The 25,039-nt window shown below is 41.5% G+C and overlaps 1 protein-coding gene and 1 long non-coding RNA gene across 10 annotated transcripts in view; one reads left to right on the top strand and one right to left on the bottom strand.

The window, feature by feature from the left end:
- mcf2lb (mcf.2 cell line derived transforming sequence-like b) overlaps window positions 1-25,039 on the bottom strand; it is a 44,484-nt gene continuing 19,445 nt past the window's right edge. For 2 of the 9 annotated variants that reach the window (XM_077537499.1, XM_077537503.1), the window contains exons 4-32: window positions 24,547-24,637; window positions 22,943-23,062; window positions 22,740-22,856; window positions 22,393-22,542; window positions 21,249-21,373; window positions 20,846-20,960; window positions 20,662-20,781; window positions 18,759-18,950; window positions 18,493-18,684; window positions 18,263-18,422; window positions 18,106-18,161; window positions 16,368-16,453; window positions 15,310-15,376; window positions 14,605-14,720; window positions 14,178-14,247; window positions 13,995-14,087; window positions 13,829-13,921; window positions 13,597-13,722; window positions 12,107-12,328; window positions 6,580-6,672; window positions 6,392-6,470; window positions 5,665-5,737; window positions 5,485-5,591; window positions 5,236-5,325; window positions 2,779-2,844; window positions 2,486-2,595; window positions 1,491-1,603; window positions 1,301-1,404; window positions 1-797 (exon numbers count right to left, since the gene is read on the bottom strand). In XM_077537499.1, coding sequence (XP_077393625.1) covers window positions 718-797; window positions 1,301-1,404; window positions 1,491-1,603; window positions 2,486-2,595; window positions 2,779-2,844; window positions 5,236-5,325; window positions 5,485-5,591; window positions 5,665-5,737; window positions 6,392-6,470; window positions 6,580-6,672; window positions 12,107-12,328; window positions 13,597-13,722; window positions 13,829-13,921; window positions 13,995-14,087; window positions 14,178-14,247; window positions 14,605-14,720; window positions 15,310-15,376; window positions 16,368-16,453; window positions 18,106-18,161; window positions 18,263-18,422; window positions 18,493-18,684; window positions 18,759-18,950; window positions 20,662-20,781; window positions 20,846-20,960; window positions 21,249-21,373; window positions 22,393-22,542; window positions 22,740-22,856; window positions 22,943-23,062; window positions 24,547-24,637 — 3,226 coding nt within the window. In that variant the 3' untranslated portion in view covers window positions 1-717. Of the gene's footprint in view, window positions 798-1,282; window positions 1,405-1,490; window positions 1,604-2,485; window positions 2,596-2,778; window positions 2,845-3,191; window positions 3,252-5,235; window positions 5,326-5,484; window positions 5,595-5,664; window positions 5,738-6,391; window positions 6,471-6,579; window positions 6,673-12,106; window positions 12,329-13,596; window positions 13,723-13,828; window positions 13,922-13,994; window positions 14,088-14,177; window positions 14,248-14,604; window positions 14,721-15,309; window positions 15,377-16,367; window positions 16,454-18,105; window positions 18,162-18,262; window positions 18,423-18,492; window positions 18,685-18,758; window positions 18,951-20,661; window positions 20,782-20,845; window positions 20,961-21,248; window positions 21,374-22,392; window positions 22,543-22,739; window positions 22,857-22,942; window positions 23,063-24,546; window positions 24,638-25,039 lie in introns of all 9 variants that reach the window. The other 7 variants (XM_077537494.1, XM_077537496.1, XM_077537495.1 and 4 more) reach the window with 7 other exon arrangements.
- On the top strand, window positions 11,303-11,860 carry LOC144030863 (uncharacterized). The gene is made up of 2 exons (XR_013287377.1): window positions 11,303-11,660; window positions 11,735-11,860. It is a non-coding gene; the product is annotated as an uncharacterized LOC144030863 (long non-coding RNA).

Genomic DNA, 25,039 nt, shown 5'->3' with positions numbered 1-25,039 from the left:
TCTGATTTATTCTTTTATTTTGAAATATGTATCCTCCACAAAAACAACAAACATGATTTCATAATCCTCAAGTTTTCTTTTTATACATATACATTTTAAAAAAGTCACAGGGCATAAATAATGTACAATATAGCAGCTCCAATAACAAACATCTCATGACAGGCATTAATAAACAATATCTACATTCAGAGCATGAAGAGAATAAGTTAGCGCTATACAAATCACCTCTGATTACACGCGTTTTCTTTTTGTAGATTGTGGTGTACTTGTAACGCACAACCGGATGATGGAAAAATATTCTAATGACAGCGAAGAACAACAAGTAGTAAAAAAAATAATATAGAAGTAAAAGTGACTAAAGTAACAGTTGTGTTTTTGTTGCATTTCTTACAAATAAATATGTAATACAGCAGCTAAATTAGCCATTTGTAATTGTCACCATTTGAAATGTGCTAAACGTTAGTTCCTGGGAGATGTGATGGGTGTGGTCCACATCCAGAGAGAGATGCATTAACCGAGATCAGTCCTGCTGGCCCGTTACATCTATAACGTCATCGTCACATACAGTAAAAACCAACGACGTCCCTTCCGTTTAGGATGTAAAATGCTTGAAAATATGCTGGTTTTAATGGTGAGTATCATGAACATATACGGACAGTTCAGACGTTCAGGAGGGAGGGAGCGGCGTGGGCACGCACGAGGGACGTGCTGGCCAGCTCAGGATTTGACGTCCGTGAATGGCGTGCAGGTTTCGCTGCAACTGGATGATGTGCTGAGGTGTCCTGACCCGCTGCCTTCTGTTTACACACACAAAGAAGAGTCACTGATTGGATGGCAGTTACAACACCACAACGCACAACAGCACATGATTTTTATAAGTATTTAATTTAGGATATGATTTGTTTTTTTGGGAGCCATCCCCTCTTTTGATGGAAAATGGTTATTGGCAGTTTATCCCCATTTATTCAAGGATTTTGTGGGGGGGAATCAATGCAAACGGGTATCACTTATTCATGGATTTTCACTATTTGCAGGCCCAGTCACTAGTGATGGGAAAATGAAGCTTCATGAAACACTTGAAATATTTATTTACTACTCTAGATGGTGCTTTTGGTTTGAAGATGAATAAATTGATTATATTTCCACTGCATCTGTAAGCCAAGAATGCAATCTAAAAGAGTAAAAAAAAAATATCACAAGTGGTTCATGAAGCTTCATTTACCGGTCCCTATCTCCCACAGATAGCGTGAATCCATTCATTGCATATAGTGTACATCCTCACCCCTTTTGTGTTTGGTACCTGAGCTGGTTAATGACTGGCACGACTTGGACTTTGCAATGAGAGTAATCAAATTGGCAGTGGCCATCCAGCCCTCCGTGGAGGTGTTCAGGTTACGCACTAACCTGTAACAAACATACACAGATACACACAATGCATTATTTGTGATTCATAATTGGATGTTCAGTGATTGATGGCAAGTCTGGCTCACCACTGTCCATTCTCCCCTTCTTTCAACAGCTCCACTACGTCTCCACTTTTCACCGCCACCTCCTGGGTGGAACCCTTCTCGTAGTCGCCCGTCGCCGTGTACTTGCCAGTGCACTGTTCACAAAGATATACGTGTTAGGTGATCAAACATCTGCTCAATTGTTTCTCTATTGAGAAAGTTGCTAACTTCCTGTCATGACTATAGGGATGTTTGATACCACTTTTTTAAACCGATACTAGTAGTTTAGATGGATAAAATTTCCCCCCAAAAAACAAAAATCCCTCCACCCCCCCAAAAACAAAAAAAATCCCTTCACCCTCCAAAATCAATGACAGATGATTTTCAAGAAAGAATTTCATATCTCATATAGAATTTCCCTTAAAATTGCAAGAATTGAATGACAATTTTCTATTCTTCTAATTTCTTGTACCGTTTGTTATTTCCAACCCTGCTAGGCCTATCGTTTGCAGCAAGCATCGATACCTTGAAATAAGGCCAAGTATCAAATCAATAACAATACCGGGTATCGGTATTCGCCCATCCCTAGTAATAACCTATAAATCATGTGAACACTGCACATACATTACTTTATGTGAACTCAAATAGAAAAACAACATACACATATAATAAGAGGTGTGAACACAGACATGGACATCCCACAATCGTTACCCTCAACTGTAACTTTAGCCTAAGAAATCGTCACATCCAAAATTTGTGTTTCACAAACTTTGCTGATCATGTTGACATTTGTTTGTATTGTTTTCACTACAAAAAAACAATAATAAACATTCACTAAGTTTTGAGGAGCTTTATAAATGTATGCAAAAATATTTACTATGTTGACCCTTCTACGGACCCTTTTTCTGTTGGCAATAGGGAATATTGGGTATATGCAAGCTTTTTGGAATGGCCACTTCAACCTGAGCACAAAACATCAGCATCAATCCAAGACAGCTGGCACAATTGATACAAACATGGACGTGTGCTTGACTCACCAGCTTCTTGGCATTGTCGTCCTCTGGGTCAGAGTTGAGAGGATCCTCACCACTGGAGTAGCCTTCGTGCTCCTCTGACGCGTCCATCGAGAGAGAGGCCTTATTCCAGCCTGAGGCGAGAGAAAAGAGGAAACAGAACAAAATGTTGCAGTTTTGTCATGTCAACATTCATACTATGCAATTTGTCCACAAATGAAACCGTTTTCAGGGATCTTAATGAAGAATCAGAGGACATTTTTGGAGGCTGACATCTAGCAGCCGCCATGAATGGATGCGCGGGTATTGGAAGTTACCTTTAAAGCCGAACGGTGTCGGGTCGCTCTGACGCTTAGTCTTGTGGTCCGGGCTGGTTGGGGAGCCTAAAAGTATTTGTCCGAAAGCAGTTTGTGTGTTAGACCATTAGATCATTCAAAATGTGCAACAACACAAACACTAAAAGCAACAAGTGAAACGAGAGTTGACTTTCCATTTTTTCCTACTTGTTTGCCTTCTATTTGGTTACAGGGTGAAGCACAGGCGGGAGTACGTGAAAACATCACAAGTTTCACGTTCGGGATGTATTTTACTGGGACATTTACTGTTCACTATTCAACACACTGGGTGAGAAGAGCTCACAATTCCTACTGTGTTTTTGCCATCAAAGTGTCACATTAGCTGAGGGAAAAGCATCAAGGCTGCACTGAATGCGACTGCTGCTGTGTGATACCTGGACACAGCAGAATGCTGATGGGCAAGGTGAAACTTTTATCGTCTGTGCTCGGTGGCTCTGCAGAGGCAAGCATGCAGTGTTTGAGCTCACAATGAACCACTGGGATGAACTATAACTCTATATTTATTTTGCCTCTAAAGTTTGTACTTCATTCACAAATATGAGGAGAAAAAGCAAATTGCACCGAATAAGATCATCAATTTCCTTTTCATTAAATTGCCATTTTTTTCCAATGCAAAGGGCTCTTCTAAAAATTCCCATTCAATGATGGCACAAAACTGCTGAACAAGAAACCAAAACAAGAACTCATTTTGTACATTTTCCCCATAAAAATCAACTCACTCAAATTTGTAGGCTACTATGTTTGTCCTACATATTTCAAATCCGTAAAAAATTACAAGGTCTACTCACATTGTAGTATCGGGCAGTAGGGATGTAACGATATCCAAACATTACGATATGATATTGTCACAATATGAAGGTCACAATACGATAATTATCACGATATTGTAGTGAAGTTGGCGATACAAAAAAAGGTCACAATATTGTAAAAAGAAAAAAATGAGGTCACACTAAAAAATAAACAATATTGTACTTTTGTACATTACAGCAATGAAAAATGTTAAAGGGATACTTCACTTCTTGAGCCCATTATAGCAATAAAAAGTTAATATTTTGTCTATAATTAATTTGATACTTTCATTATTTTTCACGTAAATTAGTACCTTTAAAAACACATTTAGCAACTTGCTGTCGACTGAAAATGACATCACAAGAGCTCAGGTAACCAATCACAGCTCACCTGTTTTCTAGGTTTGGTCATGTGACATTCCCAAGCTGAGCTGTGATTGTTTTGCTGAGCCCTTATGATGTCATTTTCAGTCGACAGCAAGTTGCAAAATGTGTTTTTAAAGGTACTAATTGTACATGAAAAACAATGAAAATATCTAATTTATTATAGGCAAAATATTAATGTTTGACTGCCAAAAATGGCTAAATAAGGAAAGTATCCCTTTAAATTATTATAAATATTATATACAAAAAATATATATAAATATATATATATGTTGGGGCACTTATTTGCTAATGCAAGCACACATTGAGTTCCTCCACATATTTACTCGGTTCACAAGCAAATTACGTTCCCCTTCATCTGACCTTTAGTGTGGATTTTAAAGATAGAAGGGACAAAACATGCCTTGTGAAAATTAAACTGCACTAAGAAACCCGCCACGAGAGGGTGGTAGAACTGCACAAATGAAAATCAACCTGACTTTTTTTTAACAGATGTGCTACTTTCAATATTGTGACATGACGATTATATATTGTGGCAGTTTCAATATCGCAATATCACGATATTGCCGTTATCGTTACATCCCTATTGGGCAGTAAGCGCAACTATAATGTCTGCCATCTAGTGGTGAAAGGTGTAATGACAACTTAAAACTACAGTTGATCCTGCATAATCACAGTTCAGCACCAGTGAATTTGCAAACTTGCAGATTCCCCCCTTTCTTTTTTTCCCAATTTTTTTTCATATTTTGTTTTCCATTTTTCATTGACAGTGTAGTGAATGTTTATCTGCATTATTTTTGGAAGAATTTGTTGGGTTGGTAACAATTTTTTTTTTTTTAATTTGCCAGTTGCCTTATTATTATTATTATTATTATTATTATTATTATTATTATTATTATTATTATTATTATTATTATTATTTTTGCTACGTCGTAAGTGTAGGGATATTTTTTTGTTTTTTGTTTACCGTAGTTGTGTTATTCATTTTGGTGGATTGGCACCGATCAATAAAATGTGTCTGTTATTATTCACGAAGGGTTGAGTGCCTTGCAATTTTTTTTTTAATCTAAAAATATCACAAGGTCAGAACACATATGAATATACCTTACAATAATGAAATATTTTAATGTCATTTCCCCACAATCTTCAAAATGATGTTCTGGACTTGTGGTCCACTAAGTGAATGTCGAACTTCTCACAAAAGCCATGATGATCTGATGTGACGTGCCAAATGACCTGCAGTTACCTTTCTGAGCTTTGAGGTTACTGAAGCCCTGTAAAGTAAAGCGCTTTTTAGCTGCAGCGCTTCTGTCTGAGGTAGGGCTTGTGGCTCTCTCTTCCGACCCGGAGGGAATGCAAAGAGAAACAGGCAGAAATTGAGGAAAGACGCAAGGTAAGTTAGGAAGGAAAAGTGAGGAAAAGACATGACAACAGATGGGAATAAAGGTGCAATTAGCATGCATGAATAAGGCGTGAAACAGTCCCCAAAGGTCACCTTTTCCTGCTGATTTTGGCGAAGGAGAGGAATTGGCATCGAGGCTGCACTGCTCTGCTTTCCTCTCGTCTCCTTTCTTCAAACTCCTCTGGCCCATCTTGAATGGACTGCTGTTGGACACAAGTCGATTTTTTTCACCTTGACTACATCACTTTGATTGGGAGTAAAAATCACACTTACCTTTGATTCTCTGGTCCTCCTGCCACCGGGGGACATTGGATAGCCTGATCTGGCGCCCTCTGCTGACTTGCTTCTAATCACAGAGGAATAAATATGGACTGTGTGTCGACTTGTATTTTCAGTGTGCAGTAAGAGAAACTCCATTTTTGCTTGATGGTGTGGAGTGAGAGTTTCCTAATGTTAAATGGGTGCCTTGAAACAGGACAAAAAATCCTAGCAATAGGAAGAGCTAATGTTGTGATTAGGGATGTAACGATACCCAAACATCACGATACAATATTATCACGATATGAAGGTCACGATACGATAATTGTGGGGGTGTTGGCGATATTTAAATAAGATCACAATATTGTTAAAAAAAAAAAAGCACAATATTGTGCTTTTGTACATAACAACAATGCATATAAACTAGCTACAATCTCTAATAACAATATTGAGGTACTTACTTGCTAATGCAAGCACATATTGACATCTGACAATTAGCATTGATTTTAAACATAGAAGGCCAAAACATCCCTAATGAAAATTAAATTGCACTGATAAACTAGCCACTAGAGGGTGCTAGAACTGCACAAATGGAAATCAACCTGACTTTTTTAACAGAGGTGTTCCTTTTAAATATTGTGAACATGACGATGACGATATTGTGGAAGTTTTAATATCACAATATCACGATATTGCCCTTATCATTAAATCACTAGTTGTATTTAGAAATGACTATATTTACCTCTGCATGCTTCCAGCTGAGTTGTCAAAACCTTCCTGATCTCCTTCACCCAGGTTGTTTTCACTTCAGTCGTCGGTGCCTGAAATGTCAAGCAAACATAAAACAAGAGTTCAAAAAGGGTGTCAATTTTCCTTTGTGCTCACTTATTATCTTTGGAAGCTATTAGGATGTCAACAAATGTTTCATGCCTGCACAATGTAGACCTCTTCTCTGGAGTTACACCAAATTTCAAACTTCTTGTTGTCTCCTTTAGCATTTTCGGTAATGCCCACAGCGTTCATCTGTCCAAGCAGGAAATTTCAAGTAATTACACATACATAATAATAACACTGTCAGGTCTCCTGACTCTGCCCCTTGAGCGTGTTAGTGTGGGTGTGTCCCTCAGCAGGATTGGAGCGGCGAGTGGAGCTGGGACCAGGTGCAAGCGATCATCTCCATCAAGTGCTGTGTATTTAAGCTGGTCCCCAACTCCACCTCGTCGCCAGATCAACACACTCCGTCAGAGTTCGTGGTTCTAGCTATCTAGTCATTTGTGCGTGCCTATTGCATTTGACTTACCTGATCTTTGCTCTCCCCAGTTGTGTACCCTGCCGCTTGCCTGCCTAGACTCCCTCCGCTTCTGGCCTTGCTTGTCAATCAACAACTCGTTCCTTGGACTGCTACCTTCTACAGCGCTTTCTGTTTAATAAACCCTCATCACTCCATCCACCTGTTGTCTCTCTCTGCATTTGGGCCCTCCCCCAACCGGACCCTGACAGCTTGATCTGGCCACATGGACCCAGCAGAGACCGATCCTGTCCACCGGAGGCTAGCTGGGCAAGGAGCCCTCCTGGACCAGCACGACCAGGCAATTACCTTATTAATGAGCCAGGTACGGGAGTTCTCACAAGCCTTTTCTGCCCTCCAGAAACAACTGGCCTCCTTGCAGATCCGAGAACAGAACCAGCCCACGCCGCCACCACCCACACTCCCGACGCAAACGCTAAAGGAACCTTTTGTACCTGCACCGGCCCCGTATGATGGCGACCTGGGCGCCTGCCGTGATTTTCTGGTGCAATGCTCGTTAGTTTTTGGCCAGCAACCCCTGTCTTATTCCACAGAGCAAGCAAAAATATCTTACCTCATTGGCTGCCTTCGGGGTCCCGCGCTATCGTGGGCCACCGCAGAGTGGGAGCGACAGTCCCCAGTTTGCGCGTCATATTCCTCCTTTACACAGGAGATGAGGAAGGTGTTCGATCACCCAGTCCGGGGAAGGGAGGCTGCTCGGCGGCTTATGTCAGTGCGGCAAGGATCTCGCAGCGTGGCCGAATTTTCAGTTACCTTTAGAACGCTTGCAGCCGAAAGCCACTTCAATGACGAGGCGCTCCAAGAGGTCTTCAGGGGTGCGCTAACCGAAACACTAAAAGACGAACTGGCCTCTAGAGATGAGCCCACGAGCCTCGATCAACTTATTAGCCTTGCCATCAGACTGGATTGCCGGCTTCGTGAACGCCAGAGGGAACGTTCGCGATATCGGTCCTCGCCTGCTGAACTTCCCCTCCCACGTCAACGCACGTCCTCCGCTTCCTCGTTTGACACACCGGTTCCAGCCCCCATATCGCCCCCGGCGGTTGACGGCGAGCCGATGCAGTTGGGGCGTGCTCGACTCACTGAAGAGGAGCGAATGCGTAGACGCGCTGCCAATTTATGCCTCTACTGTGGAGGAGACGGGCACTTTGTCGCAAAATGCAGCGCGCTACCCGCGAGACGATATGGTCCATCCACCAACAAGGAACGGAGGGTGAGTCTGACGTCTTCTGACTCCCCGTCCCCAGGTCGTTTCCAGCTCTCTGCTGCCCTCTGTTGGAAAAATCTCTCAATGCCTCTCTCTGCTCTTATTGATTCCGGTGCAGATGACAACCTAATAGACCGCAGTCTAGTGCAGCAGATAGGCATCGACCTCCTGCCACTATCGGCCCCCATCAAAGCCCGGGCCCTCAACGGACAGCTACTCTTTAACATAAACCAAGAGACAGTTCCAGTCTCCCTCACACTGTCAGGTAACCACCTCGAGGTCACCAGTTTTTATGTATTTGATAATTTACAAGTTCCCTTAGTGCTTGGTATGCCTTGGCTAAAGCTCCACAACCCCGACATTGATTGGCCAAGAGGCAAGATCACTTCCTGGAGTGACTTCTGCCACCAGAACTGTTTGGGGTCAGCTGCTGGAACCTCCAGTAGCCCAAATCAACAAGTGCAATCAGACCTAACTCGCGTCCCTACTTGTTATCATGACCTAGCGCCTGTGTTCAGTAAACATCGTGCCACTTCTTTGCCCCCACACAGACCATATGATTGCACCATTAACCTCAAGCCCGGTGCACCACTCCCCAGTGGTCGACTGTTCAATATCTCTCGGCAGGAACGACAAGTTATGGAGGACTACATATCTGAATCATTGGCTGCAGGAATCATCCGACCATCTTCTTCGCCTGTTGGAGCAGGCTTCTTTTTTGTAGACAAGAAGGACAAGACACTGCGTCCCTGTGTGGACTACAGAGGACTTAACAGTATTACAATAAAGAACCGATATCCGTTACCCCTTATTGACTCTGCTTTTACTCCACTCCATGGTGCTACTTTCTTCACTAAGCTGGACCTTCGCCAAGCCTACCACCTGGTCCGCATCAAGGAGGGGGACGAGTGGAAGACCGCCTTCAACACCCATCGCGGCCACTATGAGTATCTAGTCATGCCGTTTGGTCTCACAAATGCCCCTGCAGTCTTCCAGGCATTTGTTAATGATGTCCTGAGGGACATGATAGGTGTGTTTGTGTTCGTGTATCTAGATGACATTCTTGTATTTTCCAGTTCCCGGGCTGAACATGAGCAACATGTGCGACGAGTTCTTCAGAGGCTTCTTGAGAACAAACTATATGTCAAACCTGAGAAGTGTGAGTTTCACGTCCCCAAGACAACCTTTCTGGGGTACGTCATAGCCAAGGGGGAGCTTCAAATGGACCCAGCCAAGGTGACCGCAGTAGCCAATTGGCCCACACCCTGCTCCCGTAAGCAGTTGCAGCGTTTTCTTGGCTTTGCAAACTTTTATCGTAGATTCATAAGGAACTACAGCCGTGTGGCCGCCCCTCTCACGGCCCTCACATCCTCCCTAAAGTCCTTCCGGTGGTCCAGCGATGCTGACATGGCCTTCAAAGAACTGAAGAAGCGTTTTGTTTCGGCTCCCATCCTGGTCCACCCCGATCCCACCCGGCAATTCATTGTTGAGGTGGATGCCTCAGACGTGGGTGTGGGCGCTGTGTTATCGCAGCGAGCGGAATTGGACAGCAAGCTGCATCCCTGCGCACTTTTCTCGGAGGCTATCCCCGGCCGAACGCAATTACAGCATTGGAGACAAGGAACTCTTGGCGGTCAAGCTTGCCCTTGGGGAATGGCGACACCTTCTGGAGGGGGCGGACCAGCCATTCATTGTTTGGACGGACCATCGAAACCTTGAATACATCCGATCAGCTAAACGCCTGAACTCAAGGCAGGCAAGGTGGGCATTATTCTTCGACCGATTTACATTTACATTGTCCTATCGCCCAGGTTCCCAAAATGTCAAGCCTGATGTACTGTCCCGCCAATTCACACCGGATAACGGGGAGTCTGAGTCAGAACCCATCTTGTCTCCTACTTGCTTTGTGGCGTCACTCACCTGGGAGATTGAGTCGGTGGTGAAGAAGGCCCAACAGGGACAACCTGACCAAGATGGGGGGCCCAGTGACCGCATGTTTGTTCCTGCCTCTGTCCGTGCCCAGGTCCTTGAGTGGGGACATTCATCACGCCTAACCTGTCACCCTGGAATCCGCCGGACATTGGCATTCCTCCGACAGCGCTTCTGGTGGCCCTCGATGGATGAAGACACAAGAGCGTTTGTCTCGGCCTGTACGGTGTGTGCTCGGAGTAAGACTTCCTCGAAACCCACTTCCGGTTTACTCCATCCACTCCCCATCCCCAGCCGCCCTTGGTCGCACATCGCGGTAGACTTTGTCACCGGCCTCCCTCCCTCAGAAGGTAATACCGTTATCCTTACCATTGTGGACCGATTTTCCAAAGCTGCTCACTTCCTTGCCCTGCCAAAGCTTCCGTCAGCAAAAGAGACTGCTATGCTTCTGATAAACAACGTATTTCGTTTGCATGGAATCCCCTCTGATATTGTGTCCGACAGGGGCCCCCAATTTACCTCTCAAGTATGGAGTGCCTTCTGCACAGGTCTGGGCATCGGTGTGAGCTTATCCTCTGGGTACCATCCACAGACGAATGGGCAAGCAGAACGGGCCAACCAGCAATTGGGGTCTGCCCTTCGTTGTATGACCCAGGCGAACCCGGCTACTTGGAGCGCTCAGCTTGCATGGGTCGAGTATGCGCACAACACTCTGCCTAATTCCTCCCTGGGCATGTCTCCATTTCAGTGCTCCTTGGGCTATCAACCCCCATTGTTTCCCTCTCAGGAGGCGGATTGCGCCGTCCCGTCCATCACGAGCCATCTGCGCAGGTGCGCAAAGTCCTGGAGGTTGGCTCGTGCTGCGCTGCTCCGTGCTACAGCAAGGTCGCAGGTCCAAGCCAATCGCCGTCGCACTCCTGCGCCGGTCTACAGTGTTGGCCAGAAGGTTTGGCTCAGCTCTCGTACCCTTCCACTCAAGGTGGAGTCTAAGAAACTGGCGCCCCGCTTCATTGGCCCCTTTGAGGTCGTTGCCCTGGTGAACCCTTGTTCGGTCCGTCTCAACCTACCTGCCTCTCTTCGGGTTCACCCTACCTTCCATGTGTCCCAGGTCAAGCCTGTATCTTCTTGTCCCCTGTCCCGCCCTATGCCGCCCCCTCCTCCACCCCTGGTGATCGACGGGCATCCCGCTTACTCTGTTCGGAGGCTTCTGGACGTGCGACGTCGGGGACGGGGCCTCCAGTACCTCGTGGACTGGGAGGGCTATGGGCCGGAGGAGCGGAGCTGGGTCCCCGCCCGGCAGGTGTTGTGCAAGTCGCTCATCCGCGACTTTCATCGTCGGCATCCTGGTCGCCTGGGTCGGGCGCCAGGGGGCGCCCGTCGGGGGGGGAATGCTGTCAGGTCTCCTGACTCTGCCCCTTGAGCGTGTTAGTGTGGGTGTGTCCCTCAGCAGGATTGGAGCGGCGAGTGGAGCTGGGACCAGGTGCAAGCGATCATCTCCATCAAGTGCTGTGTATTTAAGCTGGTCCCCAACTCCACCTCGTCGCCAGATCAACACACTCCGTCAGAGTTCGTGGTTCTAGCTATCTAGTCATTTGTGCGTGCCTATTGCATTTGACTTACCTGATCTTTGCTCTCCCCAGTTGTGTACCCTGCCGCTTGCCTGCCTAGACTCCCTCCGCTTCTGGCCTTGCTCGTCAATCAACAACTCGTTCCTTGGACTGCTACCTTCTACAGCGCTTTCTGTTTAATAAACCCTCATCACTCCATCCACCTGTTGTCTCTCTCTGCATTTGGGCCCTCCACCAACCGGACCCTGACAAACACGTTGTATTCTGATAAGTCACTATATGTTTTCTAAGGCTTAACAAATCAAATTGAGGGGGAAAAATCCTTAAAAAAAAGATTATATTTGAAAAAAATATTGGGGGAAAAAATCTGCGACTATGTGAATCTGCAGGTGCCGAAGTGAGCATGCGGGGTCGACTGTACATCCCGAATGGAGAGGCGCTCACGTTGAGTGACTGCTTGAAGCTGTACGACGGAGCCTTCTCGTAGCCCTCGCCGCTCTCCTCCCTTCGTTTACAGAAGAGCAGGGCCTTCTCATGGAGGAAGATGTGTCTCTGCATGGGCTTGAAGCGGGCCAGGTCCTTGACCTTGGCGTGGCCTTTCTTGTGCTCCGTCCACACGCTGAACGAGCCCTGCATCAGCAGCTTGCCCAAATCACTCAGGTTGCCCTGGTACAGGAAAGACAGAACTCATTTGACTTTTTCAGTCACATTTTCATGAAGCAATTGAAAATGATTTGAAAAAAAAAAAATAATCCTGATCTGTTTCCAATGCAGGATGTGAGGATTGTTGATGATAAATGTGTCTCAATATTTCCTTAAATAGTGACACTGGCCCTAATTGAACAAATAAATGTCTCATCTCACATAAAAACCTCATTATTTTATTATATTCATTATTACACCTCAGGGAAGTCAACCGTAAACATTTCTTGACAATAATATGTTATATGTGACCTCACTAGTCTAAACATGACATTCTGTTTAATATTATTTTAGAAATATGAGTTATGCAGCAAAATCCAGCCGTTTTTATATCCATGGCAAGGAGCGGCCATTTTGCCATTTGCTGTCGACTGAAGATGACATCACAGTTGCGCAGGGCTCGACCAATCAGAGCATACCTGTTTTCTGAAGTGGAGCTGTGATTGGTTGTTACCTGAGACCTGAGCAACTGTGATGTCATCTTCAGTCGACAGAAAGTGGCAAAATGGCCGCCTCCTGTTATTGAGAAAAACTGCTGGATTTTTCTGCTTAACTCATATTCCACTAACACAATATTAACCGGAATATCATATTTGGATGAATGGGGCTGCACAGAACATTTTATTGTCAAGATTTCTTTTTTTTTTTACTTCCCCTAGGTGGTGCCCATTAGTTGGCTTCACTCTGGCATCAAATACCAAAACTGTATTTGTAAAAGAACACACCGGTGGTGCATTAAAAATGTATTAATTTACAAGTTTGACTCATTGGCTCAAATACAACAGCCATTATACGAGTAATATATATATATATATATAGTATAAATACAAAAACAGAAAATAATATGAAAATAATAGATTTATAAATAAATTATTTGAAAAAAACATTTTCTATTTCTATAATTATTATTAAAAAATATTAGGTTGAATATTTAAACGGTATAGAAAATGGATAGTTTCTTAGAAAAATAATGTCCTGGAACTCTAAAGTGAGAAACTAAACAAGTAGAGGAAACCACACAGAAAACTGACAACAAAGTATATTTTTTTTCATTTTCTACCAATTAAATTGCAGTTGTGGCACGGAATTGACGATTCTGTCAAGCAGTTAATGTTAACCTAAAGCAGGGCGACCAGCTACAACTTATTGTTCGTGTTATTTGTACTTTTGATACCTAACCAACATTTATTTTCAACCTGATTGATGATTCTTTGTCCTGTATATTGTCTCACCTCATATCCTGTAATGGCGATGAGGTGCATGGAGTCATTGACAGCCTTGAGTATGCCCAAGATGGCTGTCAAAGCCTCTTGCAAGTCATCTGTACCGTCACAGCCTTTACTGTATTTCAGCATTTCCTGCAGGAAGCAAAAAAAACACAAAAAAAGCAAAAAAACAAATGGCTTCCTTTTTTTTACCACAAAAATTCGACTGTAGTTTGAGACTAAAAGTTCGACATGTTACCTTCAACAGCAGCTGGTATTTAGTGATTCTCTGCACAGGCTTCAGCAAATAAGAATCCAAGCCAAGTTTGTGCTCCAGTTTTTTCTGACACTCCTGGTGAAGATTGTAAAATAAAGATGTCAAACACTCGAGCAAAAATATAAACACATGCATGTGATGACAGTACCTGGAAGAAGACCGAGTCGGAGCATTGTCTCCAGAGGCTTTCCGAGCGAGGCTTATTGTGACAGTATTTCTCGTAGATCTGCAAGTCTGTCATCTAAGCGAAGACAGAGAAGTTTTGTTGACAAAAATGTTAAATAAAGACTCAGGTTTTCCACCTTCTTGTGCAATGTGTTCATTTGCTCACCCTTTCTAAGAAACATCTCCCAACCAGCTCTGGACAGTCTGCGTACAGCTCTAACTCCCTGAGAAAAGTCCTGGAAAACAAAGATGGAAGGTGCTGATTAGAGTTTTAATAATAACTAACTCATAATGACTGATTTTTGTGTCCATTTTAACAGCATTTTGGAGAATAATGAAAACTCAAAAGCTCTATTTGGAAACAAGGCAAATGTGGGCAAAACAAGCCTTGCTCAAAAACATATTTAATAAATAATCATCTTCTTTTTATAGGGCTTATAGGGCTCAGGTAATTGGGAGTTGTCACGGTAACAACAAATAAGTTGTAGTTGTAGTGGAGCAGCAAAATTACTTGGAATAATTTAAGAGCCATTGAATTTGTACCTCAAAATAAAGGTAGGCTCATCATTAACACATAGAATGCACTCCCTCACCTCTTGTGGAAGTGGTAGATTTCTGGCATGTTGCCAAACAAAACCTCCTTCTTGTTCTGCAAATGTGCAGGGATGAGGTGCGCCATGGCTGCGTTATCCATCTCAGATGCGTAACCCTGCAATAAACAATAACTCAATTAACTCATTTGCTCCCAATAACGTGTAAATACGGTTTATTAATGTTCTAAGTGTCCCAAAGACATATTTATACGTTTTTTTTTATTTTATTTTTTATTTTATGCTAGAGCATACAGCAGGCTTTGATGCAGCCTCTCAATTGCAAAGAACGGTGGCAAAAATGGTAGTTATTACACAAACGGCCAGCAGGTGGCAGCAGAGCAAAGGACATCGACCAGGGCCATGTAGAAAAAAAGCTCAATTACTAACAATTTTGAATAGATTTGTGAAAACTGATGAAACTTAGCTCTCTTCTAATTCTAATTGCTGCAAAACGGAAGCAGATAGAAACATACTTTTTTTTCCTGATGAAAGAAGAGACTTTAATCTTTCTTTTGATAGGTTCCGTGCTTTTATAGCAATAGAACACAATATTCTGTGGGCCTTGCAAAATCAGTCAAAATCCAGTAAAACAGCCGGGAGCGAACGGGATTGCTTCTGTGAAAATGGCTGGTTGCGAATGAGTTAATAACTGCAGTGACACAAAAGGATGTTGTATAAAGTGTTGTGGACTGGGTAAACAAGAACCTGCAAGACACACAGCAGCTCCTCCACATAAGCCCTCTCCGTTTCCAGTAGCTCGTTCATGACGTGTCTGCAAACAGGAAGAGAGACAATCATTTACAAACAGTCTTTTTTTTTTTTTTTTTACCTCTTGGATAAACGTCTCAGTGTGTCTTTGCAACAGTAGTTGTTTTTTATTTATTTATTTTTTTTATTTTTTTTAAATAGTGGCAAAGTTGCCGTTTGCATTATGATGGATATTTATTGAAACTTGCGGGGACAGAAAGAGGTTTAATGGGGAGAAAGAGAAGAAAGGACAGAGAAAAATAAACAAAGACAAGAAAGTTGAAGGGGAAACTAGCAAACAAAGTAGGCTACTATAACTGTACTATACAGTACATACTACTCTCACATTGGAGTCAAGTAATGAAGGAGTGGCCTCACCCAAGCAATTAAATCATGAATGTGTCTACAGGCACGTGTTATGATATTTTTGCCGATAATGTATACTTATCGTGCATTATTGGGGCTTTATTCGATTTTCAGGTGGGCCTTTATTTCTCAAAACTGATCACGTAAAACTTGACAGATAATGTAATAAATGTGGTAGTTTGTCAGATGAGTTCCTGCCTCACAACAGCAACAGGAAGAGAATTCTCTCCATGTAACATGCAACTGTCATGTCATGGCTTCACAGATGGGGGAAAGTGAATACATGTAAAATGAGCAATATGGTATTAAATTTTTTGTAAAAACAAATATTAATATTTCAGGCAGGATTTTTTTCTATTTAACTGGTGGAATTATTACATTATTTGATTTTCTTATATTTTTCATCGAGTCAAGTGCATATTTTATTACATTTTTAGGCGTTTTACATTTTCAGGAAATTAAATTATAGGGTGCCAGAGGCCCCAAGCTGCCCACCAGTAGGAGAGCCAGACACCCACCTCCGCCACTTTGGCTGGAACAGGGCACTCCAAAGAATGTCAGGTGCAAGGTGGCAAAAAAGGAAGGAGAACCCCGCCCCCAATGAGGCCCCCTCCACAAGCATAGGTCAAGAAGAGATGTCTGATGTTTACCTCCTGAGCACTGCCAGGTTCTCCTCCTCCTCCGATAAAGAGCCGTGTCTGCGTTTACCCTCTCCATTCTGCAGTTGCCTGTCACCCTTGGGAGGACAAATCAAAGTATAAGAGTGGCATGAACAGTGTTTATGCCAGGGGTCCGCAACCTGCGGCTCTGGAACCACGTGAGGCTTTTTAGTCCCTCTCCTGTGGCTCTCTGTGGATCTCTAAAAAAAAATGTAGACGTTCATTTTTCTTTACATATTTATTTTTTTTTTACATAAAATATTCTTCAGATAAATTAACATTTAAGAATTAAATAAATAAATAAATACATACATAAATACATAAAAAAATAAAAAATAAAATAAAAAAACTGTCCTGAAGACCCTTTGTGAGGAAATGGATAAAAAACTGTTAAAAAAAAATAAAATGACATATTCAAAAAAAATGTCAGAGTCCAAATTTATAAGTTGTCAGAAAAAGAGACGAAAAGTACAAGATAAAAAAAGTTTTTTTTTTTTAAATACCTAAAATGTCCAAAAAGTGACCATAAAATGTCCAAAAAGGAAAAAGAAAAACATAAAAAATAATAACATATAATCTGCACAAAACTGCAAATAAAAGAAAACTGTAAAAAATGAATAATTGCATATTCCAAAAAATATCATAGTCCAAATTTTCAAGTTGTCAGAAAAAGAGATGAAAGGTACGAGATGAAAAAGTTTTTTGTTTTTTCTAAATACCTAAAATGTCCAAAAAGTGACCATAAAATGTCCAAAAAGGAAAAAGACAAACATAAAAAATAACATATAATCCGCCCAAAATTGCAAAAAAAAAAGAAATCTGTAAAACATGAATAATTGCATATTCAAAAAAATATCATAGTCCAAATTTATAAATTGTCAGAAAAAGAGACGAAAGGTACAAGATGAATTTTCTATTTTTTTTAATACCTAAAATGTCCAAAAAGAGACCATACATTCCAAAAATGAAGAAGAAAAACATAAAAAATACAATATAATCCGCGCAAAATTGCCAAAAAAAAGTCAGAAAACTTATTTTAAAAAAGGCTGAAAAGAAAATGCTCAAAAAGTGACCATAAAATATCGAAAAACAAAAGAAGAAAGGCAGAAGATTACCATATAATGTACACAAATTTGCAAAAAAAAAAGTCATAAAAATTGTTTTTAAAAAAGGCAGAAAAGAAAACGTCCAAAAAGCAACTATAAAACGTCCAAAAAACAAATGAAGAAATCCCCAAAATTACCATAAAATGTCCACAAAATTGCCAATATATTGATAGGAACCCCCCTGCAAAAAAGTAAATACATAAATAAATAATTTAAAAAAAAGAAAGAAAAAAAAAGAAAAAAAAGAGAGGCAGAAAATTACCTCATGTGTATGCAATTGCCAAAAATGTCATATATTTTACAGAAAGTCAGAAAAATCTAAAAATGTATGAAAATCCAATCTGATAAATGACAAAAAAGGAAAAAAAAATATTTAAAAACAGAAGATGAAAACGAATCTCAAAGAATTGAATGCTGCATATTTTCTGTTACAGTTCAGCTCTAATAAGATCTTGGGCCCTCTCAGTAAATTAGGCTAACACACATGCAGTGTTTCTTTCGTTCATCACAATGTTCAAAGGTTTTGCGGCTCCAGACAGATTTATGGTTATTTATTTGGCTCTTCTGATAGGAAAAGGTTGCTGACCCCTGGTCGATACCGATAAAATCATGACTTCACCCACTTTGTCACAGCTTTCGTTTCCCTCTGAGTGGCTTCTATCCAGTTTACCTCGATGTGCTGAGGCAGGAAATTAGGACACAGTCAAAACACATGTATGTTGTGGGGATTTTGAAAAAAAAGAACATGCAATCTTGTGTAGGAAACGTGTTGAGACTGACCAGGTGAGCTGAGAGGAGATTTGATGAAGGCTTCAGGTCTGGGAGCGACCGGCTGCACCGGCCTGGTCTGCTTGGCTGCCAGCTTGTTCAGACTGACCCGCCTCTTGTCGAACATCTCCTGCATTGACGTCTGCTTTTGGAACACCTTCTCCACTTGCTCCTATTCATCAGCGATGAGAGCGTTAATGTCATATTCAAACTGAAATCAGATCCCGAACACTGATGGGTACCCTGAGTTGCTGGTCGAGCACCGCCTCGTAATCCATCCAGATGCCACTCGGGTCCGACAGTCGGTTTTGGCCTGCGTTCGCCAGGAACCCCTCCAGCTCCTGCAGGGCTGACTCCGCCCCCTCATGTGACTGACACTTGTCCACAGGCTGAGAGGCCAGCAAGTAAATACCATCATCGCACCACTTTGAAGCCTGTAGAGGACGATGAGACAAGAATGAACACATGAAAACATGTTTGTGTGTTTCGTTACACAGGCGTTGCTCACCCTCTCCAAGCAGCGATGCAGCTCTCGGGCTTTGAGGAGCAGCTCCTTCCTAGCCTTCAAGTTGTCGCTCAGTTCCTGGCAGAGCGCTCGTAGCTCGCTGCTTTTCGGCACAATGGAATCCTGAGCGTAGTGAGCCTTCTGGATGAGGTCATCACCTTCGCCGGCCAAAGCCAAAGCTCTGTCCACTGTCTCCTGAAGACCACAAACACAGCTTTTGTCAACACAGGAACCACTGATTCGGAAAAATAAAAGCAGAACCACTAAGGTTCCCCTCTTAAATTAGAAAAAAAAAAACATCATGAAGTTATCTGTATCATGAAGTTATCTTAGATTTAAAAAAATGGTTTTCTTAATTTTTTACAGGCTGTTGCCTCTCCTCTCAAGTCTACCCAGAAAAAGGATCCCTTTGAAAATAGCTACCAAACTGAACGAAACACTGCATGAGTCTAATGCTTTGGGTTGGGTTTTGGTTTGTTTTTTTATTTTTTGCTTTTGTCAGGGTCCTAGTTTTGAGTGGGTTTTGATTAAGTATGTCATCATGTTCCTTTAAGTTTCTGTTATGATCTGCTTTCCTTGTGTGTCTCCCATTGTCTCGTCAAGCATTGTCCTGCCCACCTGTGTTTGCCTGACTTCCTCGTGTGTCAACCTATCAGAACCCTCTGCCACTTGTGTCTTGACCAGCTGTCTCTCTTTGTGTCTATTAGTGTGTGTGTATTTAGTCTCTTGTCTCCCCTCTGTCTGTGTTGATTCATTGACATTTTCCTCATGTTCTGTTCCACGCTTCGTATTGTTTTACCCTTTTGGACTTTGTTGTTTTGGTTCCTTAGTTTGTAGCTCATTCTTGCTTCTTCGTTTTTATTTATTAAATATGTTTTTCACCGCATTCTTTGCTTGCTTGCCCTGCTTCTCTGCATTTGGGTCCACGACTACACCCCGGATGTGACAAGAGCTGTACCATAACAGAAAATATGCAGCATCCAAGACGTTGAGATTCCTTTACCTCTACCTTTCTTCTTCTGTTTATGGCTTATTTTTTTTTTTGGCTGTAATTTGTCAGACTTTGTTTTTCCATACGTTTTTAGACTTTTCTGCCTTTCTGTAAAATTTGTGACAATTTTTTGGACATTTTATGACTTTTTTGTGACTTTTTGTCAATTTTGCGGACAATTTATGGTAATTTGGGGGATTTCTTCTTTTGTTTTGTTGACATTTTATTCTTACTTTTTAAATGGTTTATTTTCTGTGTTTTTTTTAAATTAATTAATTTTTTTGTTTTTAAAGAATTTTCAGACCTGTTTTTCAACGTTGTGCACATTATAGCCTATGGTAATTTTCTTCCTCCTGTTTTTGGACATTTTGTGCTTACTTTTTGAATATTTTCTATTCTAATTTTTTTTTTTTGTGCGCATTATATGGCAATTTTATATTTTTTGGACATTTTATGTTCACAATTTGGACATTAATTTTTTTTTACTTTTTCAATTAACTTTTGTCTCTCTTTTTCTGTCAACTTATACATTTGGACATTTTTTGAATATTTAATTATTCTTTTTAAAATCTCAATTGTTAATTCATTCAAAGAATATGTTATCTAAAAATGTAAAGTTAATATGTATTCTTTTTTAAATTATTATTAATTTGTACTTTTTTTTTCTTTCTTTTTTTAAGAGATCCACAGGGCGCCCCAGGAGAGGGACTAAAGAGCCACATGTGGCTCCAGAGCCACAGGTTGCAGACCCCTGATCTATAGCATCACAGTAAAGAAAGCACTTAACAGACGCTCACCCCTTCACCCAGTGATGATCACTGGAAGACCTGCACTACCAACTGGCCCCCGCTGCCCCAGTTTAGTTCATTTTTACAAGCCGTATTAATATTTATGTTTAGCGTATTCATCACTTACGCAGACTCTCTCTTCATAGGTGGCGAGATCACTGAGGATGTGGTCAGCGTGGCTGTGGCTGATCCCCACCTCATTGAAGGTGGCCAGTTTCTCAGACAGCTGATCCAGCAGAAGCCTCACCTGCAAAACGCATTCAAAATGAGTCAAAGAAGTTGAGCACTGTCAGTTGATTCAATTGACTAACCTCCTTGTAGTCGTCCTCAAAGTGGCGTAGCTGCAGACACTGCTGCAGTTTGGCCCGGTGCTTCCCCCAGAACTCATCAAAAGCCCTTTCCGTCTCGTCTAACTGAGACAGCAGTCTGGGAGAGCGCAGAAAATGAGGTGATGGTGGAAAACTCAGTTGGAATGCTGTTCAGAGAGCTTAATGCCACACTATGAGTCTTCAGTGCACTCATGAGGCCAAAAAAAATCTCAACAGTTCCAGTTCAGCTTCAAAAATGACTAGACAGCTATCAACAAGCTAGCTCATCATTAATATCCTTCTTCACAAAACCATGGTTCTCAATGAAAAATCAACTAGATGCTCACTATTGGGAACACCTATCAGCCTTGTCTGATCCAAATAAGGAAATGTATCAAAAATTCACCTCTGGACTGTTGCCAGGTTCTCCAGTTCATCCTGGTTCATGTTGTGGTCAGGGTTGTGCATCAACGGTTCGTTGATGCTCTCCAACAGTCTGCTGCCTTGGCTCAGAGCCACCAGCAGATCATCCTTGACAAACACACATAGAAAATCAACTATATCAGGGATTTGCAACCTGCGGCTCTTTAGTCCCTGCCCTGCCTTGGTTGAAAATAAAATAAAATAAAATAAAATAAAATAAAAAAAATAATAATTATATATATATATATATATATATATATATATATATATATATATATATATATTTTAACATATTCATTTTAATTAATTAGACAAAATATTATAAAATATTATTTGAATGAATTAATAATTAAGATAAAAAAAGGGAATTATTAAATATTTTTAAAAAAATGCCAGTCTAAATATACAAGTTGTCAGAAAGAGACAAAAGTTAGGTGAAATTAAGTTTAAAAATAATAACTAAAAATGTCCAACATGTGACCATAAAATGTCCAAAAAGGAAGAATAAGTAATAATAATAATAATAATAGTAACAAAATATATTTTTGAAAAGGCAGAAAAGATGACATAAAAAAGTATCATTAAAATGTCCAAAACCAAAAGAAATCCCCCAAATTACCATAAAATGTCCACAAAAATTGCCAAAAATGGCAGAAAATTGATAGCAAAAAAGAAAAAAAAGAAAGAAAAAAGAGAATTTGCAATAAAATGAAGGAGAAAAAGAAGGAGAAAAATAACCAATAATGTGTGCATAAAATTGCTAAAAATGTCAGAAATTGTACAGACAGGCAGGAAAGTCTAAAAATGTATGAAAACAAAGTCAGATAAATTACAAAAAAAACAAAACAAAACAAAACACAAAAGGTCGAAGAAAATGAATCTCAAAGTATTGGATGCAGCATATTTTCTGTTATGGTACAGCTCTAATTAGCTCTTGGGCCATTACACTAACACTAACGCACTGTTTCGTTCATCATGATGTTCAAAGGTTTTGCAACTCCAGACAGATATTTGACCATTTATTTGGCCTAAAATGGCTTTTTTGACAGAAAAGGTTGCTGACCCCTGCACTATAACGACACACATAAACAAAGTGGACCTGCGTGACAAATGAAGGCTTGCCTCACCTTCATCTTGTCTTTCCGGCAGCCGTGTGCACTGAGGAGGAGGGTGGTGGCCTGGGTTTCATTGGGGAGTTCTGTTTCAGCCAGCTCGGTGCCAAACGACTGCAGGGCCTGGGCCATCTTCTTCACCATCAATGCAAAGCCCTCGATAGCCTGCCATCACAATAAACAAAAAGATGCGTGCCAGGAAGCTTGCCATCACGAAGAGACATTCATGTTCTTAAAATGGTCATTTGCTGCCATGGATGTTGAGTGTGCTGCGGTAGTAACTTTTTTTTTTTTAAATCAGACTACTTTTTATGCTTCAAAGGTTTTTATGCAACATAAAATTTGCTGAAACATGTACATACGGTACGGTGAGTGATCCACTTCTCGTGACAGTATGCTTGCGTTCCCCCGAGGTCCTGGCTCAGCTGTGTGTGGTCAATGTAGGAGTGAAGCTCACTCACCGAGCTCAGCATGATCACCTGGAACAGAACCACGAAATGTGACCTCCACACATTCTCCAATAGGACACGGGTGAGTAAATGAAGGTGAGAGAAAAGGCACGTACAGGCACTTTCATTTTGAACTCATCCTTGTTGAACTTGAAGAGGATGTCGGAGAGTGTGCGCTGGAGGAGAGTGGTGGGCCTCAGGACCAGAACCAGCTGGAGGTTTCCTGGGAACGCGCCCTGAGGTGATAGTGAGGACAACATCTAAAAAATCTCCCTTGACAAAGACAGTAAAGCTTAATTTCAAACCCTTTGAATAGAGGGCCACTGATTTACAAGCTAACTCATTCACTCCCAGCCATTTTTACTCAAGCAACCTCCTTCGCTCCCGGCTGTTTTACTGGATTTTGACAGATTTTGAAAGGCCCACAGAATATTGTGTTGTATTCTATTGCTATAAAAACATGGAACCTACCAAAAGAAAAATTAGTCTCTTCTTTTATCAGGGGAAAAAATTTATATTTCTATCTTTTTCTTTTTTGCAGCAATTTGCTATATTCTAATGCAAAGTTTCACCATTATTCACAAATCTGTTTAAAACAGTGGGGAAAAGAGGTTGTTGCAACATGGCTCTGGTTGATCTCTTATACTCTGCTGCCACCTGCTGTCCGTTTTTGTAATAACTACCATTGCTTCAAGCATTCTCTTCAGTTCACATGCTGAATCAAAGCCTTCTGTATGCTGTAGCAAAGAAAAAACATTAAAAACGTATAAATACGTCGTTGGGAGATTGGTAATATATAAAATAGAACATATTTATACATTTTTGGGAGCAAATGAGTTAACATACATTACTTCAGACATTATTGTGAAGGAGATAGGAAGCACGTGATCAACAGCCATGCGGAACAGATAAAGCGGATTTAATTTAAAACAAGCTAACATCCTCCATCATCATCTTCAGACGGAAACGCTGGTGGTAAATAATCCTTTCATCTTTCCTGCACCCTCGCCCTCCTTCCTGTCTGCAAAACTGATTGATTCAACCTGAAACAAAAACAATGCTATACCTGAACATTTTGAACCAGGGCAATTTAGAAGCTCCGATAAAGCTCTTATTATTAAGATAATGTCACTGTCTGATCATCATTGCTCTTCAAAGGCATAATTCAATTCATCATCCAGTGGCAATAATGACAGAGGAAGTGAAGAAAGAAGGAAACAATACGGCTTGTTTATCTAAACCATACAGTGGAACCTGAACACAATCCATTTCAAAACCCACCTGCATTTCATTCCTTCTTCTGATTGGATTGATTGAGTTTTCATCCATGTTGTTTTTCGTTGAAGCCATTGATGAAATTGTCAGTTAATTTTAGTTATCGTCATTGTCTCAGTGAGTGGCTTCTGTATTAGGTTTTGTTTCATTCTCGTCTGAATTGTTTTTTTCGTGACGAAAAATAGCCTACAACGAAAACTTTGCGCCGACAAAAGTGAAGGATGACGTTACGAGATATGCAGAGATTTCACATTTCACAGCTTGAAAGCAAATCTGTATTTAAAAAAAAAACCTGTCCAATAATTAACCTGATGGGCTACATTAGTAGATGGCACCCCGAGGGACACAAATGGACTCCTGCTGTACCAATCAACACTGTCTCTCTCACAGAGGGCCAGGTGCAGACATTCGCAAAACAAAGAAGCCACCAGCTGAGTGAACTCACCGCAATCCGAAGTAGGGTCCCTTTGACGGCCGCCCATCGGTCCTGCCGACGATCGATGACGAGGATGAAGCCCACATCCGTTGATGGCAAACTGGCACACACACAGTAAGGAAAAATCCATTAATAGTAGAAAACCAAGCGCAAAAACAGTTCCGATGAAAAAAGCAGCAAGGTCGCAGTTTTCCTTTGTGAGACAAGTAATGAAGCCACATTGTGTTATTGTGTGGCTCTTATCTCCTCAGACAGGGACACACCTCCCTGTGCCCACCCTCCACCTCGGGTGGCCTCTCTGCCAGGCACGTTACAACGTCGCTCGCATCCTCCCAGCATGCATTGGAACAGCAGTCCTAAAGTACTTCTGCTCATTGTGGTAAACAGCCCCAAAGCTAAACTGACCCTGTACAGCTGAAGGTACTGTAGATCCCAGCGTGCAAATAGTTCATGTTCTCATCTTAAGCCCCGCCCTCTCATTTAACAGTCATTCAGTCAGTGA

The sequence above is a fragment of the Festucalex cinctus genome, chromosome 11, assembly GCF_051991245.1.
Source record: "Festucalex cinctus isolate MCC-2025b chromosome 11, RoL_Fcin_1.0, whole genome shotgun sequence".
NCBI lineage: Eukaryota > Metazoa > Chordata > Actinopteri > Syngnathiformes > Syngnathidae > Festucalex > Festucalex cinctus.
Note: the sequence above shows the minus strand (reverse complement) of the source record. Positions and strands in the feature narration are given on the sequence as shown.